Below are 15,747 nucleotides of genomic sequence, written 5' to 3'. Positions count from 1 at the left end.
TTTACACTGCCAGCAGCCTCCATGCCCAGCGCTGGCTCTGCCCTCGGAGACTGTTGCATGTGCCTTCCCCCACCCTGAAAACCCAAGTTGCGTGGGGCAGGAGGTATTGTGTCTATTTTTCTCTGGGTTGTGGCGGTGCTCAGCTCAAAATCTGTAATTGTAATTCAAAGCGGGGGCTCAGCTCAAAAAGTTTGAAAACTGCTGATCTAAAGGGAGGTGAAAGGGAAGCTGGAAAAGGGTGTCTCACACTGGCAGCCCAAGCCTGCGAAGCCACTTCTGAACCCCAGCTAGGAGTGAGTGGATCCAGATTGATGTACTGCTTGAGGACTCTAATGGCAATGGGATGGGTAGGCACAAAAGTGTACCCCCTTGTCAGCGTGCAACTCCCCCCTCAACAAAGTGTGGCTCTGTCCTCACCTGAATAAATTGGGTGAAGACAAGAAGGATGTTCCCCTCACCTGCAAGCCCTTTAACCCAAAGGGGGTATCTCAGTTGCTGTCTGGCCCCATCAAAGCCACACTCAGGTTAGCAAATTTGGGCAAATAACAATAACAATTGTTAACACATTTATGTTACTCGAAATTCAACAGATCCATGGGATGGTGGTTTTAGTCTCCTTTTGCACTATTAAATAATAGAAAATCTTTGCTAATCTAATACATTTATCCAAATATTCTATTTTTCACCTTTCCATTTATATTGTAACACTTTTGACCTCTATGGGTTATTAACCAAGCTTTGGTCTCTGTTCTGACTTAATTTTTTCATCTCTTTTATTTACCCCATGTACTTTTGAGGTTACAGATGTGCTACAGCACGCTAAAAGGGAGCAGGGTGGCCTCAGTTACAGCCATGCAACCCCCCCCCCCCAAGTATTGATTGGGATTCCATTGGTATAAGTGAATGGAGAATATGATCCATCAAGAAAACAACATATTTTAAAGCAAATTACCAACAGATGGGCATTTTGGTAGGCCTGCCATAAATAAACCACGTTTACAGGCATAAATCAAAAAATGTACTCACAAACAAATTACTTGGCATGCAGGTACTTTAGGCACAGTCAGTTACCTTTATGCACTTTGCACACACAAATATGTGTTTGCCTCCTCCCCCTTTGGAAAATGTTAATCGGCTATAATAAGAGTATGTATAATGAACACTGTATATGGTGTCCTGCCAGAAAGAGCCAGCTTCTTCCAGCCTTATCCTCTGTCTCCTCATTCAGGGTGCTTCTCTTCTGCCAATCCTGAACACTAAAGTACAACAAACTCCTTCAGCACAGTAGTATGTATGGAGAGAAGCAAGTGACACATTAGAAACAAAAATAACCGAACGAGGGGTCCGCTCCTACAAACTCAGCTTGGCATAGTGCTTCCAACTATAAGTATGTCCCTTCAGACTTCAGTGAGACTACTCAAGGTAGTAAGCACTGTGTGAGGTGTATACAATTCATGGGTAACTGGTCAGCCTTTAGGTTGACCAGTTCCTATCCACCACACCAGTCCCTCAAAGGTTCTGGAACTCATGTTGCTTATAGAGAGAGATGATCAATTTTCCCTCAAAAACCAAGTGTTCTACTTCAGTCCTCCCATAACTGTCCCTGTAGGGGCAGTTCTATGGACCACTAGTAGGTGGGTCACACAGTTGCCTCTTGTTTACCCTAGGGACCTCTTGGGTTCAGAAACCTGACTTCTGGGGAGGAACAGCCAAACAGCACGGGCTTCCAAATTTGTATATAGTATTTCATTAACTAAACTAAATAACTAAGCAAAAGCATAAAATACATACGGAAAAAAAAGTGGGTTAGTATCAAATTAATCTAATTATCAGGTTGATTCAATTATAGCTAATAAACCAATAATTGCTCAGAAGCACTATGTAATGATTTGTAATGGCAGCAACGCTTAGCCTCAAAAGGAAGAGGATATTATAGAACTCAGTCCCAGCCTCATGAGCTATTTCAGTTCCAGCCAAAGAGGGTCGGATCCCTGCTGGATTGAAGCTAATGGGAAGACCACAGCTTTGATGTTGATTAAGACACCTGCCGACATTACCAGTGGTTAGGTGATAGCCAATCTCTTCTATCTCCTCCAACTCCAATACAGGGACACCATGAAACAGTCCAGTACAACTCAAGATGACACAGCTTATTTTTCAGGATTTAACATGCAACTCCTAACCCACAACATATATTTCTGTGTGATCTTTTAGGGTATTTTCAACTCTTTTAGCTGCAGGTGTGATTCCCAGCTCAAGCTAGCATGCTAAAAATAGACTGTAGCTGTGGCAGCATGAACAGTAGGGTGGGCTAGTTGCCCAGACAATGTTTGCAGAGTCTCAGATGGGTACACACTTGGAGCAGCTAGCCCATTCTACCGCCCACACTGCTGCGGCTACGTTCTGTTTTTTGTTTGCTAACTCATTGAGAGCTAGTGCAAGCACGTCTTCTCAAGCTGGAAATCACGTCCCCAGGTGGAACGCAGACATACTTTTAGACAGCAAGGTTTTTTCTGGATATTGAAACACTATCCCACAGGCACCATTCTCAAATAAATTCTGTGGGTTCTAGCTGCACACACAAACACACACACACACATCCCACACTATACACTACACTACCAGCCCTCTTCTGGAGTTAAAAACTAGTGCTAGAATGCTAATGGAGAGCTCATTTTGAAACAATAATTTTTGATGGATCTTGTCTTGTTTGTGCCCTAATAAAGGTGTGCGACTGGAGAAGCATGGCAGGAAATCATGCTGGCTTGTTTGCCTGGAAAACGCTGTGATCCAGAATCTGATTATAATCCAGGAGAAGAATTCACATGTGGAAGCAACTTTGCAATTATTTATTTCATCAGTTTTTACATGCTTTGTGCATTTTTGGTGAGTCCAGTTAGTGTCCACAAACACAAGTGAGTTTTAGCATTTTGATTGGACAATAAGCTAACAACAAAAACCCAGATCCACAATCCAGTTTGTAAAATATTTTTTTCAGCGTTATATGTTTCAAAAGGACACCCAAGTCCTTTAGTTCAAACTAAAGGCCCAATCCTACCAGCAGTTATAGTTACTCCAGCGTGAAGTCCCATTGACGTCAATCTTGCCACATGTGCAGGAGTAGCAGTTTGCAGGATTGGGTCCCAAGATATATGAAATATGCTATGATAATTTATCATTATTGTTGATTTGTACTATATCATACCATCTAGGAGCCCTGTTCACTTACCAGGACTCCATTGTGCTAGGTGCAGTACAAACACAGAACAAAGAGTCCCTGGCTCCAAGAGTTTATAGTCTAAGTATCAGACAAGAGACAACAGATACAGATAGACTGACGGGAGTATGAGGAGACACTGAGAGAATCTCTGCCGGGCAGCTAGGAGTGAACCTTCCAGCCCAGGTAGACAGAGTTCAGCTAGTGGTGCTTGAGCTAATCCTCTAAAAATCGCAGTATGGGCACTGCAGCCTGGGCTGGAGCGCAGCTCTCAAGCCCACCTGGCCTCCTAGACTTGAGGGCCCAAGCTCCAGCCTGAGCTGCAACATCTATAAGGCTATTTTTAATGTGCTAGCTACGGTCCCACTAGTGTGAGTCTGTCTGCCTAGGCTGGAATCCCAGCTGCAGTCTAGACTTAACCTGAGACAATATTGCCAGCATAATAGGCTGTGATATCAGCTCACAAGCAGGCTAACCATTGTCAAGATTTTTGTACCTCATGGCAAAGTAGATTTTTAAGGAGGGTTTTAAACAAGGATAATGAGATGGATTTCTAAGGGTTTATTAGAAGCTTCTCCCTGGCATGATGGTCAGCCTGGGATAAGGAACAAGGATGCTTGTTTGAAAATGTAACAGTTGGACGATAGAGGCTGACAAAATGGGCCAATCAGAGGCAGGAGTCGACCTTCAGTACTGAATGAGAGATGCTAAGCAGAGTGAGAATAGGTCATGAAGGGCCTTGAAAGTGATGCCAAATAGTTTTTGAGAAGATAGAGAAGAGAGAGCTGGTAGAAGGATTCAGAGAGAGAGGTGACATGGTCAAAGCAACTGGAAATGATAATTTAAAAATTATCTACGCAGCAGTATTCTGAATGGATAGCAGCAGGACAAGATTGCATATGTTATGTCAATATAAATAATAATAATATCATATTTGCTGGAGAAAGTTTAATATTTATCAAATCTTGTATCCACTGATACTATTTAACCAGCTTGAAGTCTAACTCTGCTGAAAGTTAAGTTATTTCATATAAACACATATGCCAGCAAAATGAAGGCAAATATAAATTTTGAATTGTTTTTAGATTATCAATCTGTTTGTGGCTGTCATCATGGACAACTTTGATTATTTGACACGTGACTGGTCTATTCTGGGTCCACATCATTTGGATGAATTCAAAAGAATATGGTCAGAATATGATCCTGAAGCAAAGTAAGTTTGATCATTTCTCTGCCCAAATATCCCTAATGAATATATAAAAGTAAAGTGTTAAAGACTTTCTTCAGAGGCACATATAAATGTGACAACTGGTACGTATTTTTTGTAGGGGAAGAATAAAGCATCTTGATGTAGTTACGTTGCTGCGACGCATTCAGCCTCCACTTGGTTTTGGCAAATTATGCCCCCACAGAGTGGCGTGCAAGGTAGGTCTTAAAATAAGTTCCCCTTGTTGTTTTTCTCCATAGTTCATAATTTTACTGCATTACCACGATAATGCTGTCCAGTTTCATGGGTGGGGGAAATGGTCCCTCTGATAAGCTCTCATTCACCACCGAATTACTCCAGTTTTGCACTGGGTTTATTCTGCCCACTCAAATCAGTTTGTTATTTCAGTGAATTGATTTCAGTGTAGTTATACCAACATAAAGCACTTTAGGATTAAAGAAGTGGCTGTATAAATGTATCATTATTCTATTTTCATTATCATAGTTTATGTGTATTTCCAAGAAACTGGCTAAAACATCATTTTACCAACGAAATACAAAACAATATGTTTTTTTTCTTCTTCAATAAACCTTCAGTCAAACGTCATTTGTGCTACTTAACTATGTACCTACAAGAGACCATAGCAGCTCTTATACTTGGCAGTGAATCTTGGGTTTTGCTATGGAGAAATAGTCTCTTTTAGAGGGCAAGCCAGCTTTTACTTAATGTTTACTTTTTTTTAACTTAGTGATTGCAAGTGGCCTTGCATGTATGACATAAGCTCATTTCCCCAGGATGCCTTTTTGCTACCTGCATTCAGAAGGAGAGAAGTCAGATTTACAAAACCCCTGCAGTTTTTCTGAACATGTTAAACATCTAATTGTGATAAAAATGGTTCTGTTTTCATTTTACATTCTTTAGGAATTATTTCACAGAGAAAAATTCTCAGAAATTCCATTTTCAGGCCTACACACAAGTGTAGGAGAGAGCACTCCATCCCTCAATTTGTTAATCAAGGGTTGGAGTTCTGCACGGGGGCCTGAAACTAGTGGGTATGTACTTGGCATGGCTAAGCTATGCTTCCACTGCCACTACTCATGCCACAGTGTCTCCGCTGCTATTTATACTCTGGCTAGCTTGAGGAAAGCTAGCGCAAGCATGTATGCGCGAGCAGAGGAATCGCATCCCCAGCTCGGAGTGTGGACATGGTACTACACTAGAACAGAGGAAATATCAATTGGATAGGAAAAAATTCTGATAGATCAAATAGCGTAATTTTATCAAGCTCACTGAGGCACTTCTGTGAGAGAGATTACTGCTTAAAATGCTGATGGTGATAGAGTAGATGACAATTCAAGTCTCATGCAGAGCCATTCCCTAGTTGAATCAGGAGGTCCTTTCCAGATTGATTCAACATAGTTATTACTGATTTTCCAATTACGCTGGCTTACTTAATTAAATGAGTCTGAGATGCGTGATACTGTGTAAAGCACTCCTGGAAAATGTAGTAGCGTTTGCAAGTCAGTTTTGATGATGTGGCTCTTGGGTGGGCATACACATGAATACGAACAACTGAGAAAAGCTAGCTGCTGACAACAGTGAGCCAAATTCTCTCATGCAGTGCAGCTGTTTTGTGCAGCACTACTGGCACAATCTGGCCCTAAAGTTGTCAAAACTGTCCCTGAGAGGATCTCCTCAATACAGGGTTATCCCCGGTGGCAAAGAGCCAGCGCAGAGGCTCTTGCACCACTGCACCAACCCCCACCCCATTGCTGGCCTAGCAGGGACCAGGAGGCATGGCCAGAGGGAAAGCTGTGTAACTAGAACTCCCCTGCACTACTCTGATCCCCAGCTGCTTTTATTGGTCTCCTGGGGCTGTTAGCAGCTGGCGTAAGCTAGAGCAGCCCTCAAATTCCTTTAGCTCAATGCCAGAGGTCTGGTGCTGCAGAGGCAGCAGGATCAGGAACATACGCTTTTGCATACACAAAGCTACATTTACACCACACTGCCCAACCTTTCTGCTGTGTGCAGTTCAGCCTTCACCAAGGTCCTGGCCCGATGTCTGCAAAGGGGCTTAGTGACTAAAATATGAAAACCACCGAACATTTTCAGCTCTTCTGGAAAAAATTGTGTTATTAATATCATCTATAAATTGTACACAGCTGAGATGGATCTTTGGAATGCCATGGTTCATTTCTGGTGTCAAGCAAAAATGCTCTCTTGCAGAGCTGTAGCCTGTTTATCAGCTAAGGGATATGATTTTTTTTTCTACATACCTTGTCAGGTGTTATTCTTTTCATATATGTCAGCTTTTTAGATAAATGAAGATAATTAAACATTGTTGTCCAAATATATTCCCTCAAGAATTCATTTTTTAAAAAGATTCATTTGTTTTCTTTTTTCCACGTACAGAGGTTAGTAGCCATGAACATGCCTCTGAACAGTGACGGAACAGTTATGTTTAATGCTACTTTATTTGCCTTGGTTAGAACTGCGCTGAAGATCAAAACAGAAGGTAAGATAATATCTGTGAAAATGACACTTTGTGTGTCAAAATATGTGGTGAAGAAAAGTTCAGGAGATGTGATATTCTGCATAATTCCTTCTTGCCGGACACCAGCAAGCCTGATACTGGTTTTGGATTGAGGGCTATATTCCCAAATGGCTGGAGTGTTCTTTTCTGGTTCTGCGGTTAGAAATTGCATGAGAGTGCTGAGGTACAGGGAGACCTTGGAAACCGTTACAGACCTATATTTGGTGAGATAAGGACACTGGCATATACTGTGGAGGCTGAATCTGAGTGGGTTTAGCAGACTTTTATTACTGTGCATTAAGAGAAAACATTACAAGTTTCAAGAAATGATTTGTGATAACTATACCCTTAAACAACTTCACTCTGTTCTGTCATTTACTGTCTCAGTCTCCTTTTTCCTTCTAATTTTTTATTTTTCTATGTATTTTATTACTTATTGCTCTCCATCCTCTGGTGGCTCCTCCATTCCCCAGAAGACTTCATGCTCCATTGCCCATAACAAGCTGCTTAGAATAAGCCTCTGTATGTAGCATTGTGTGGCAGATCCATATGCTGAGCTCAGAGAAGGGAATCCTACTACCCAAGCTAGTCAATGCTTCTGGCTGCAACCTGCATGCTAACCTGGAGAAGGTCCCTTTCACTGTGTATTTTAGTTAGAATTTGCATACATTTAAATGAATAACTCAATCTCCCTAATTTCTCCTGGATCTGAGTGTATTTTGCACCCTTGTGAGCCATTTTGTTTTTTTTTCTTTAAACTAAACAATTCAATGTAAAGACTAAAGAATCATTAATTCCAGCACTAACTGAAATGTAATTGTTTTCTAAGTTATGTGTAGCATAATCATTTTGTCTGTCTCTCTACAGGTAACCTAGAACAGGCAAATGAAGAACTTAGAGCAGTTATAAAGAAAATCTGGAAGAAAACCAGCATGAAGCTCCTTGATCAAGTTGTCCCTCCAGCTGGCGGTTAGTGGGATAAACTTTACAATAAACTATGAGCAAAATCAGAACTTTGTCATTAACCAACAGCAAACTATAATGCCAAAATAAATATATCAGATATTATATTTTGTTATGTTAGATAATATAATGGCAGGATGATCAAAAGAGGAAACAGAAAAGAGAGGTTTTCTGTTAATTTTCTTTCTTGCAAAAATATCTTTAATTAATTGAAATAAAATTGATTTCAGTGCATTCAGCAGAACATATATTTTGTACTAATTAAGCTTAACATTATATTTTTGTTTATATTCTTTTATATTTTGAATATTTCTGGGAGAAAACTGAAACCTTTCTATTTCCTGTTTAAAAAATAACATCTTGCTATATTTATTAAGCCAAAAGGCTCAAATCTTCACTCTGTTACACTCATTTAAATTCAGAGCAATTCCACTGTCTGCAGACAGTGGAGTTGGTCCACATTTACACAAGCATAACTGAGATTGGAATATGGGTCAAAATAAATAGATTTTTAAATTCCACTGATTTCAGTACGTTGGCAAGAACTACAAGGCATGTATGTTACTTGTTATTACGTACTGTAAAATGACACGTCAAATCTTTTGTTATATATTTATATATTATATATATATATATATATATAGCTTTTCTTTACAATATATACATGCATAGTAATATCCTGTAGGGTTAGGTGACTGTTTTTGACTTGCTTTTTCAAGTTTTAAAGGTGCAGGATCTGTTGCAGAGTATCATCCATACCAGTAATACATCCAGATATCCAAGATACAGATCCATTGTAATCATCTGGTATGTTTTGTAGCTTACTGTACTTTCAAGACTGATCAGACTCAGGTTTGGAAGCAGACTCAAGATCCCAGACCCGATGGTGGTGGAGGCTGATCTCTCTCTGAAGGTGACATTCTCAGTCTCTAGGGGAGAGAGAGCATGCTGGCTGCACTGCTCTTCGGCATGACTCAAGAAGCAGCATTAGCTTTAGCGCTGGAGGGAGCCACTTGCTACTGGTGTGGTGGCTGCCAGCTAAAAGTGGGGATGATGCCAAAAATGTAGACAATTTGGCTACCAAAAGGGGAACTGATACTGCACATTTAAAACAACTTTTTGTGTGTGTTCTACTCTATTCTTTTTAGCCTTACACCTGAGTGCTTGCATGGCATATATGAATTGCTTTGTTACTGTTGTAACTATGTGCTTGAGCTTTTTCTGCAGCCTCTGTTCCTTTCAACTATCAGTCTTTCAGAATATTCTGAAGCAATTCTGTTTTAGGGTGGTGGCATGGAATTAGTGTTGCCTCTTGCCTCTTTATTCCCCTACATTTTTATTGAAATATGGATGCATGCTTCAGAATAGCTAGCTGTGCCTGCATAAATTAATCTCGTAGATAATCTTTAAAGATTATATTCTTAGAATTAATCTTCTACAGTTGCACTATAGTTCACCATTTAAACTTTGGTTTCATTTCATTGCTGATTACAAGCTGTATATTAACTTTCGGTTATACTAAAATCCATTGCTAGTACCATAATACTTACTTCAAAAATGTAGTTCTTCAGTGTAGGTAGGACAGAAGATAAAAAATTCGGGCCATCATTAAAACTGTAGAAAACAGATTGTCTCCAAAGATTTACAACAGTATAGTACAAATATAAGACCATGTGGCCAAGTTCTTTTTCCAGTCACTTGACAAGATCAAATCTTTCTGTTTCAGTCCTGTTTTGTTTCCTTGCAGAGCCTAGTCAGTATGATTTAGATGAGTAAGTGAAATACAGAAATCAATGGTATCTTAGCCTACTGAAAGGAGAAAAGAGAAATACAGCTATTTTACATTCATATCTGTATGAATGTAAAATAGTTGGTATACAACATAAAATAGTTCTTACTGAAACAGTATTCAATAGAAAAATAAGAGATAGCAATACAAAAGTTGATGTTTAAGTAACAATCTGTAAGTGAATAAGTCTTTAATCAAATATGAGCAAAGTATCTCGGTTCAGTATCAAAATCTGTTACATCAATGGTATTTAAATTGGCCAATCTATTATTTTTTTCTGCAGTATTTTTTTGTTGTGTTGATGCAGGCTAGATCTTTTCAGATACTTACATATGCAGTATGCCTGCACAACAGGATCAGAACCAGTCAATTCCCTGATTGACAGAATGGAAAGAAATCAAATTACATTTTTTCTGAGCTATACATAGATGCAATATAAAAAAATTAAATAAATATTTACTAGCACAAATTAAATTACAAATTACTGTAAACAGATTTCATTAAATCATTAGTAATTAACAACTGATTTCAGCTCAAGAAAGTCCCTTGCAAAAGACAAAATATTAGATGTTTGCTGTGTTTAGCATGAATTAATGTTCTTAATGTAAGAGAATCTAGGGCGGAAGACATACCCAAGACCCACTAAGGTCCATCTCCTTTCTGGAAAAGGAATTTTCCTCTGATTTCCCCCATCCTTTGCCTCCAAGCCTATTCAATCTCATTTAACACTTTCTGCCTTCTTTAAAAATATGTTCCATGTAAATAATTTCTTTTGCTCTCCTTTTAGCTGTAATTAAAATCTCTCTGTGGTGTGATCACTTCTACTTAGCTGCTTCCCTGCCTATACATCTCTAGTCATGTGTGTTACTCAAAAACAAAGTCAAGAATTACTTCCTTTGGCCCAGTCTCAAATTTTCTGTACCCAGGTCTCCATATACAACTGACTGTGCCTGCAAAAGCATGTGTGCATCCCTTTTGCATGCACACACTAACATTTACATAAACAAATTAGGCAGCTGGGAACTCAGTCTGTCTAATTTGCACAGAAAAATGCAGAAAAATGATCTTACTGGGTGTATGCCAGTGCTGGTAGGCACACAAAGCTGCAGTGCAAAAGTGGCTGTGCAGCATCATGGACTGGCTTGAGGCATGCTGTCAGTGTGGCCCATAGTGTATGTGATACAATGTCTGATTTCTACTCATTTGTTCTTTTCACAAACCATTTCATATATTATTTCCTTAAGAGCTCTGTTCAAACACTGGAGAGGAAATAATATTAAAGATGGGGAAAGACTTATGTTGGGAGCCGGAGCAAGGACATATTTCAAGAAGTAATGGTCTTAATTAAACTAAAGAAGAAAGGTTGAGATTAGATGACTTTCAGGGAAATCTTCCTAACATTCAAAACAGAACAATGAGTCAGTTGAACAGCTGCCAAGAGTGATGACAGGTACAACAAAGGAAGTGTTCACACAGAGATTAACTAACTTCAGAGAGTCTAGGAAAAACATTCTGCCTTAGGACCTGATCCTGTGCAGTGATGAGCTCTTCCTGTGGGGCGCTGAGCCCCCTCCATTCCCACTGTAGCCAGTGGGAGTTTGGGAGGCTCAGTACCTTTAAGGAGGCATCAGCACTTGGCAAGAGCAGGCCCAATGATGCTACATTGAATGCTACGGTTGAACAGACTGGGCTCCCAACCCAAGCCACTTTAAACAAATTAGCAATAGTTTTTTCCTTACTGTCCTTTGATACTTTTAAAGGCACATAAAATAAAAAGCAGCTCCAAATATATCCTTACTGTATTTCCACTGAACTCAATGGTGTTCTGTCTGGGGTGAATTTGGCCCACATCAGACTTTACTGTCACCGATATTTATTGGTCTGAAAGGAGCTTATTTTGAACAGTAGATAATTAAAGAATTCAGTTTGAGAACGATGCTGCTATAAATATAAAAATGTCATCATAATGGATTTAATTCTGTACTGCTTTTTAAAAAGGACATTGTAGTTACTGAAACTAACTACAGAAACAGACCATCAAAATGAAATATTATGTGCACTTACAGTAGCATTATTAAAAGGAGTAAATTAATTAAACTTAAATTCTTAAAAGATGCCATATTATAGGTAGCAGTGGATCCAGTTAACCTGTTGGATCTCTCAGGACATGAGATAACATATAATGCAAAGTCAAAGGGAGACTCAATTTGAATCAAAGTGATACTGTATGACATGATACAAAAAAAGACAGAAGAGCATTTGAAATGTGTGTAATATACAATCCACAATATGTTTCCCAGCAAACGTATGTTACAGTGTGTCTAGACATAGTATTTAGTGTTCATATAGTCTTTCTAAATTCAGCCAATAGAAGTCACAGTTGTGTCTACTAACCCAGATCCTAAGAGGTATTAAGTACTTGTCTTTCACAATGAGGTCAATAGAAGTTACAGATACTTAGCACCCGTCAGGATTTGGCCTACTAACAGCAAAGTAGATATTCTAAAACACATCAGTTCCCCTTGAGGTATAATACTGTGTTAATTAGCAGCCGCATTGCAAACAGCTTTATCAGTATGTTAAAAATATCAAGAGAGAAGGCAACAAACAAATAAGGCAGCAAACTTCACTCTAAAAGTAAGTCCAGGAAAGTAAAGAATACCCAACATGGGATATTTTTAAGCAATAAGATGTCCATAGCTCTCTAATATGTATTCCTTACTAGGACATCAAAAGTCCATATTTAGGTGCTCAAACTGGCCTTTGGTCTCATAAAATAAGCATATACATAGTTAAGTGTGAGCTGAGAACTTGAATGTGGGATCTGGCTATCTTATTAAGGCACCTGCATTTGAAGACTGGGCTTTCCATATAAAAGTGTGGTATGGTTCACAAAACCGACTCTGTAAAAATTGCTCATTTTTATTCTGCTCACCAAATGACAGTATCTTCTGAATTATAGCTAGATAATTAACTGGCAAAACATACCTTTACTTTTATTAGCATTTCAGAGTCAATATGCTGCTATAGGAAACATTATGTTCTGCCTCATACATACTACTATTGTCATATGCTAGCCAATGAGCAAATTCTTACTCAAACAAGATTCTCAATTAATTAATTAATTTATTTATTAATTTTGAATTTATGAGAGCTGTGGGATTTGTCCCTAAATTCTCATTTCAGAATTTTTGTTGCTGGTTGGCAATAATAAGCAGATATAACGCTGCCTGAAAGGTGCTCAGATACTATGCTGATGGAGCATTAGTACAGGAACTACAAAGACAGTTAAATAGATTTGAGACCACTTTGATGGTGCAGTTCAAAAATTGTATTTTGATATGTTAACTGTGCAAATTTGGTTTGGTAGGAAGTAACTGAGCAAGAATAAATTAAAAACAGGACATTTCATTTTTATATAGTCAATCTTCTGAGCATATTCAGTTTCTGTAGCTCTGATTTTAATAAATTTGTTCAAAGTAATCAAAGCCAGTAATTCAACTCCTGTGCAGATACTAACGTGTTTATGATTTAATTAAAAAGTTACCTGCTAGAACTTAGTAAAATATTCTGTTTTCTTCTACATTAAGGACTACTTCACTTAATTCTAATATTGAGCTAGACTGTCTGCTAAAATATTGCTTTATGCTAGGTTTAGGTTATCTTATGAAAAGGGGAAAGCATAGTGCTTGTTGCACCCATCACATTTGTTTTCCTGAATCAGATCTGAGTGTTTAGGCTATTGGTGAAATGTGCTGACTTGGGAGAGATCTGTCTGGTCTGTTCATTTAGATGATGAGGTAACCGTGGGGAAGTTCTATGCCACCTTCCTGATACAGGACTACTTTAGGAAATTCAAGAAACGCAAAGAACAAGGACTGGTGGGGAAACATCCAGCGAAGAACACCACAATCGCTCTACAGGTGAATTTGTTTTTACATTTTAACTAACCATTTTGTAAGCTTATTTGAAATAGCAGGTAGATGACTGTTGATGATTGGGTAGTACCTCAAGGATTTTATTTAACTGACACTTTGGGTCCTTCGTTCATCAAAACATAAGAAGTAGGTTTTCTATCTATAACAAGGTAAGTGCAAAATGTCTTTCTTGGTGTGCTACTAAAACAGTAGCAAGCAGTTATATAAAAACTGCTTAAGTTTAATAGGTTCATTGCAGAAATATGAGACAAAGCTGATAATAAGTCAGCTGAAATGAAGTGTCACTTCTGAGCTGTCATTTTCCTTCTCTTCTTCATGCCACTTTCTTTTAAGCTACTGGTTTTTTTGCTTGTGTTTCTGTAATGTCCTAGGGCAGGAACTCTTAAATATTTTCATAGTATGCACCATCTCTTAATGGACAGATTATCTTAAGGAACAACCTTCTCTCCCATGACTTGTCCAATTCCTTTCCCACAGATAATCACATATACCATCTCCTCTCCTGTTTACAATTATATAACGTCACTTTGGCAATTGTGTATATGGAAAATAAATATTTGCAAAGTACTTTTGTCTGTCTTTTAATACAATTTAGCAAGCGAAAACAAGGAGAGACAGTTCCATTTGATCAGCCAGCTCTCCACAAACCACCAGCAAGTGGTCTATGGACTACTGGTCCACAGATTATAGTTTGTAAACTTCTGCCCTAGGAAGATGCCTTCTAGATTAGTGAACTGGGCTTTGAAACAAAAGGCTACCCTTGTAAGACCCCCAGTTGTTACACTTTTCCCAGTTTATGTTGGATCAGGACTTTTCTGACATTCAATTAATGCTATGTAAATCTCCATATAGTTTAAACAGGTTTAATAAGAGTGATAACTTCTTATTTTGATCTTGAATTTTAGTACACTAGCCTGAGAAGCAGTTGATAACAGTTTCCACCAGGGAGTATTTTAACATGGGTCACATATTGTTTTCTTGAGAACTAGATGCTGATTTCCAAGTTGACATACAGGTAGGAGGGGCAGCACAGACCGACATTCACTATAGCACCTGGGAAGTTGACATATGAAAATAGGACATGTCAGGGCAGCAAGATCTTGTATTTGCATATCAGAGGAGAGATGAAATACTGGGAGATTGAGAAGAGATAAAAACAAAAACAGTGGAGTTCGGGTTGGGAGAAAAATGAAAGGTATCAGAGAGGCCTGGGAGAGATCAAATAGGAAGGTGAGTGGAGGAGGAGAAACCTGGGAGATGGTGGGCCTAACTCTGAGCAATTTTATGCCATCTGCAGCCCCCCTAACTTCAGTGAGATTGTGTGGTTGTAAGTCTTATCAGAACGTCTCCCAGCACAAAGGAGAGGGGCTTAAACAAGATGAAAGACAGCAAGGGAGCAGGACCATCTCCCCAACCGTGGGCAGTCCTACCCACTGTCTAAATCTAACTATGTCAATATTAGCCAACCACAGTGTATTAGCTAACCACAGTGTATTATGATCAGTAAGAAAAGTAGAATGGAATAATAGATTCAAAATTATTCTTCTCTCATGGTTGCAACATACCCCTCTGTTTTTTCCTTTCTTTTATCTGGCAAACCACTGTGGAGAGAGACATACAGCATTCAGATTTCATGGAACTGCTCAGTACTGTACAGTTATCGAAATTCTGTAAATAACACATCTCCTGCCCTGCTTGTCAGCTTGGACATCCTGACACTAGCAAAATTCCTCTACTTCACTGTTGCAGTGACAAAATTATACATGTAAATTTTACATTTTCAGTTTACAAAATCTTTCTCTAAATCAAATGGACTTGAACATGTCAGTCTGTCCACGTTTGAGCTGTGGGTGCGACTTCCAGCTCCATAATCCCCTTACCTCTCATCAAGCTAGTACACTAAAAATAGGCTGTAACTGCAGAAACGTGAGCTGCAGGAGAGGTTAACCATCCTGAGTACATGCCTGTCTGACATCCTGTGCAGGTACTCAGGGCTTGCAGTACCACGGCTAAATTCTGGTTTTAGCATGGAAGGTTTATGAGAGTTAGTGTAAGTGTGTCTCCTTGAGCTGGGAATCACATCCACAGCTCCAAGTGTAG

The 15,747-nt window shown here is 39.0% G+C and overlaps 1 protein-coding gene across 1 annotated transcript in view; it reads left to right on the top strand.

The window, feature by feature from the left end:
* CACNA1D (calcium voltage-gated channel subunit alpha1 D) overlaps nt 1-15,747 on the top strand; it is a 324,758-nt gene that overhangs the window by 264,130 nt on the left and 44,881 nt on the right. The window contains exons 36-41 of the mRNA XM_084634450.1: nt 2,727-2,886; nt 4,303-4,430; nt 4,546-4,642; nt 6,837-6,939; nt 7,825-7,926; nt 13,502-13,632. Of these exons, the coding sequence (XP_084490576.1) occupies nt 2,727-2,886; nt 4,303-4,430; nt 4,546-4,642; nt 6,837-6,939; nt 7,825-7,926; nt 13,502-13,632 (721 nt within the window). The remainder of the gene's footprint in view (nt 1-2,726; nt 2,887-4,302; nt 4,431-4,545; nt 4,643-6,836; nt 6,940-7,824; nt 7,927-13,501; nt 13,633-15,747) is intronic.

This window comes from Lepidochelys olivacea, assembly GCF_965140295.1.
Source record: "Lepidochelys olivacea isolate rLepOli2 genome assembly, chromosome: 7".
Lineage (NCBI taxonomy): Eukaryota > Metazoa > Chordata > Testudines > Cheloniidae > Lepidochelys > Lepidochelys olivacea.
The sequence above is the reverse complement of the archived record's forward strand: the minus strand, read 5'-3'. Positions and strand labels throughout refer to the sequence as shown.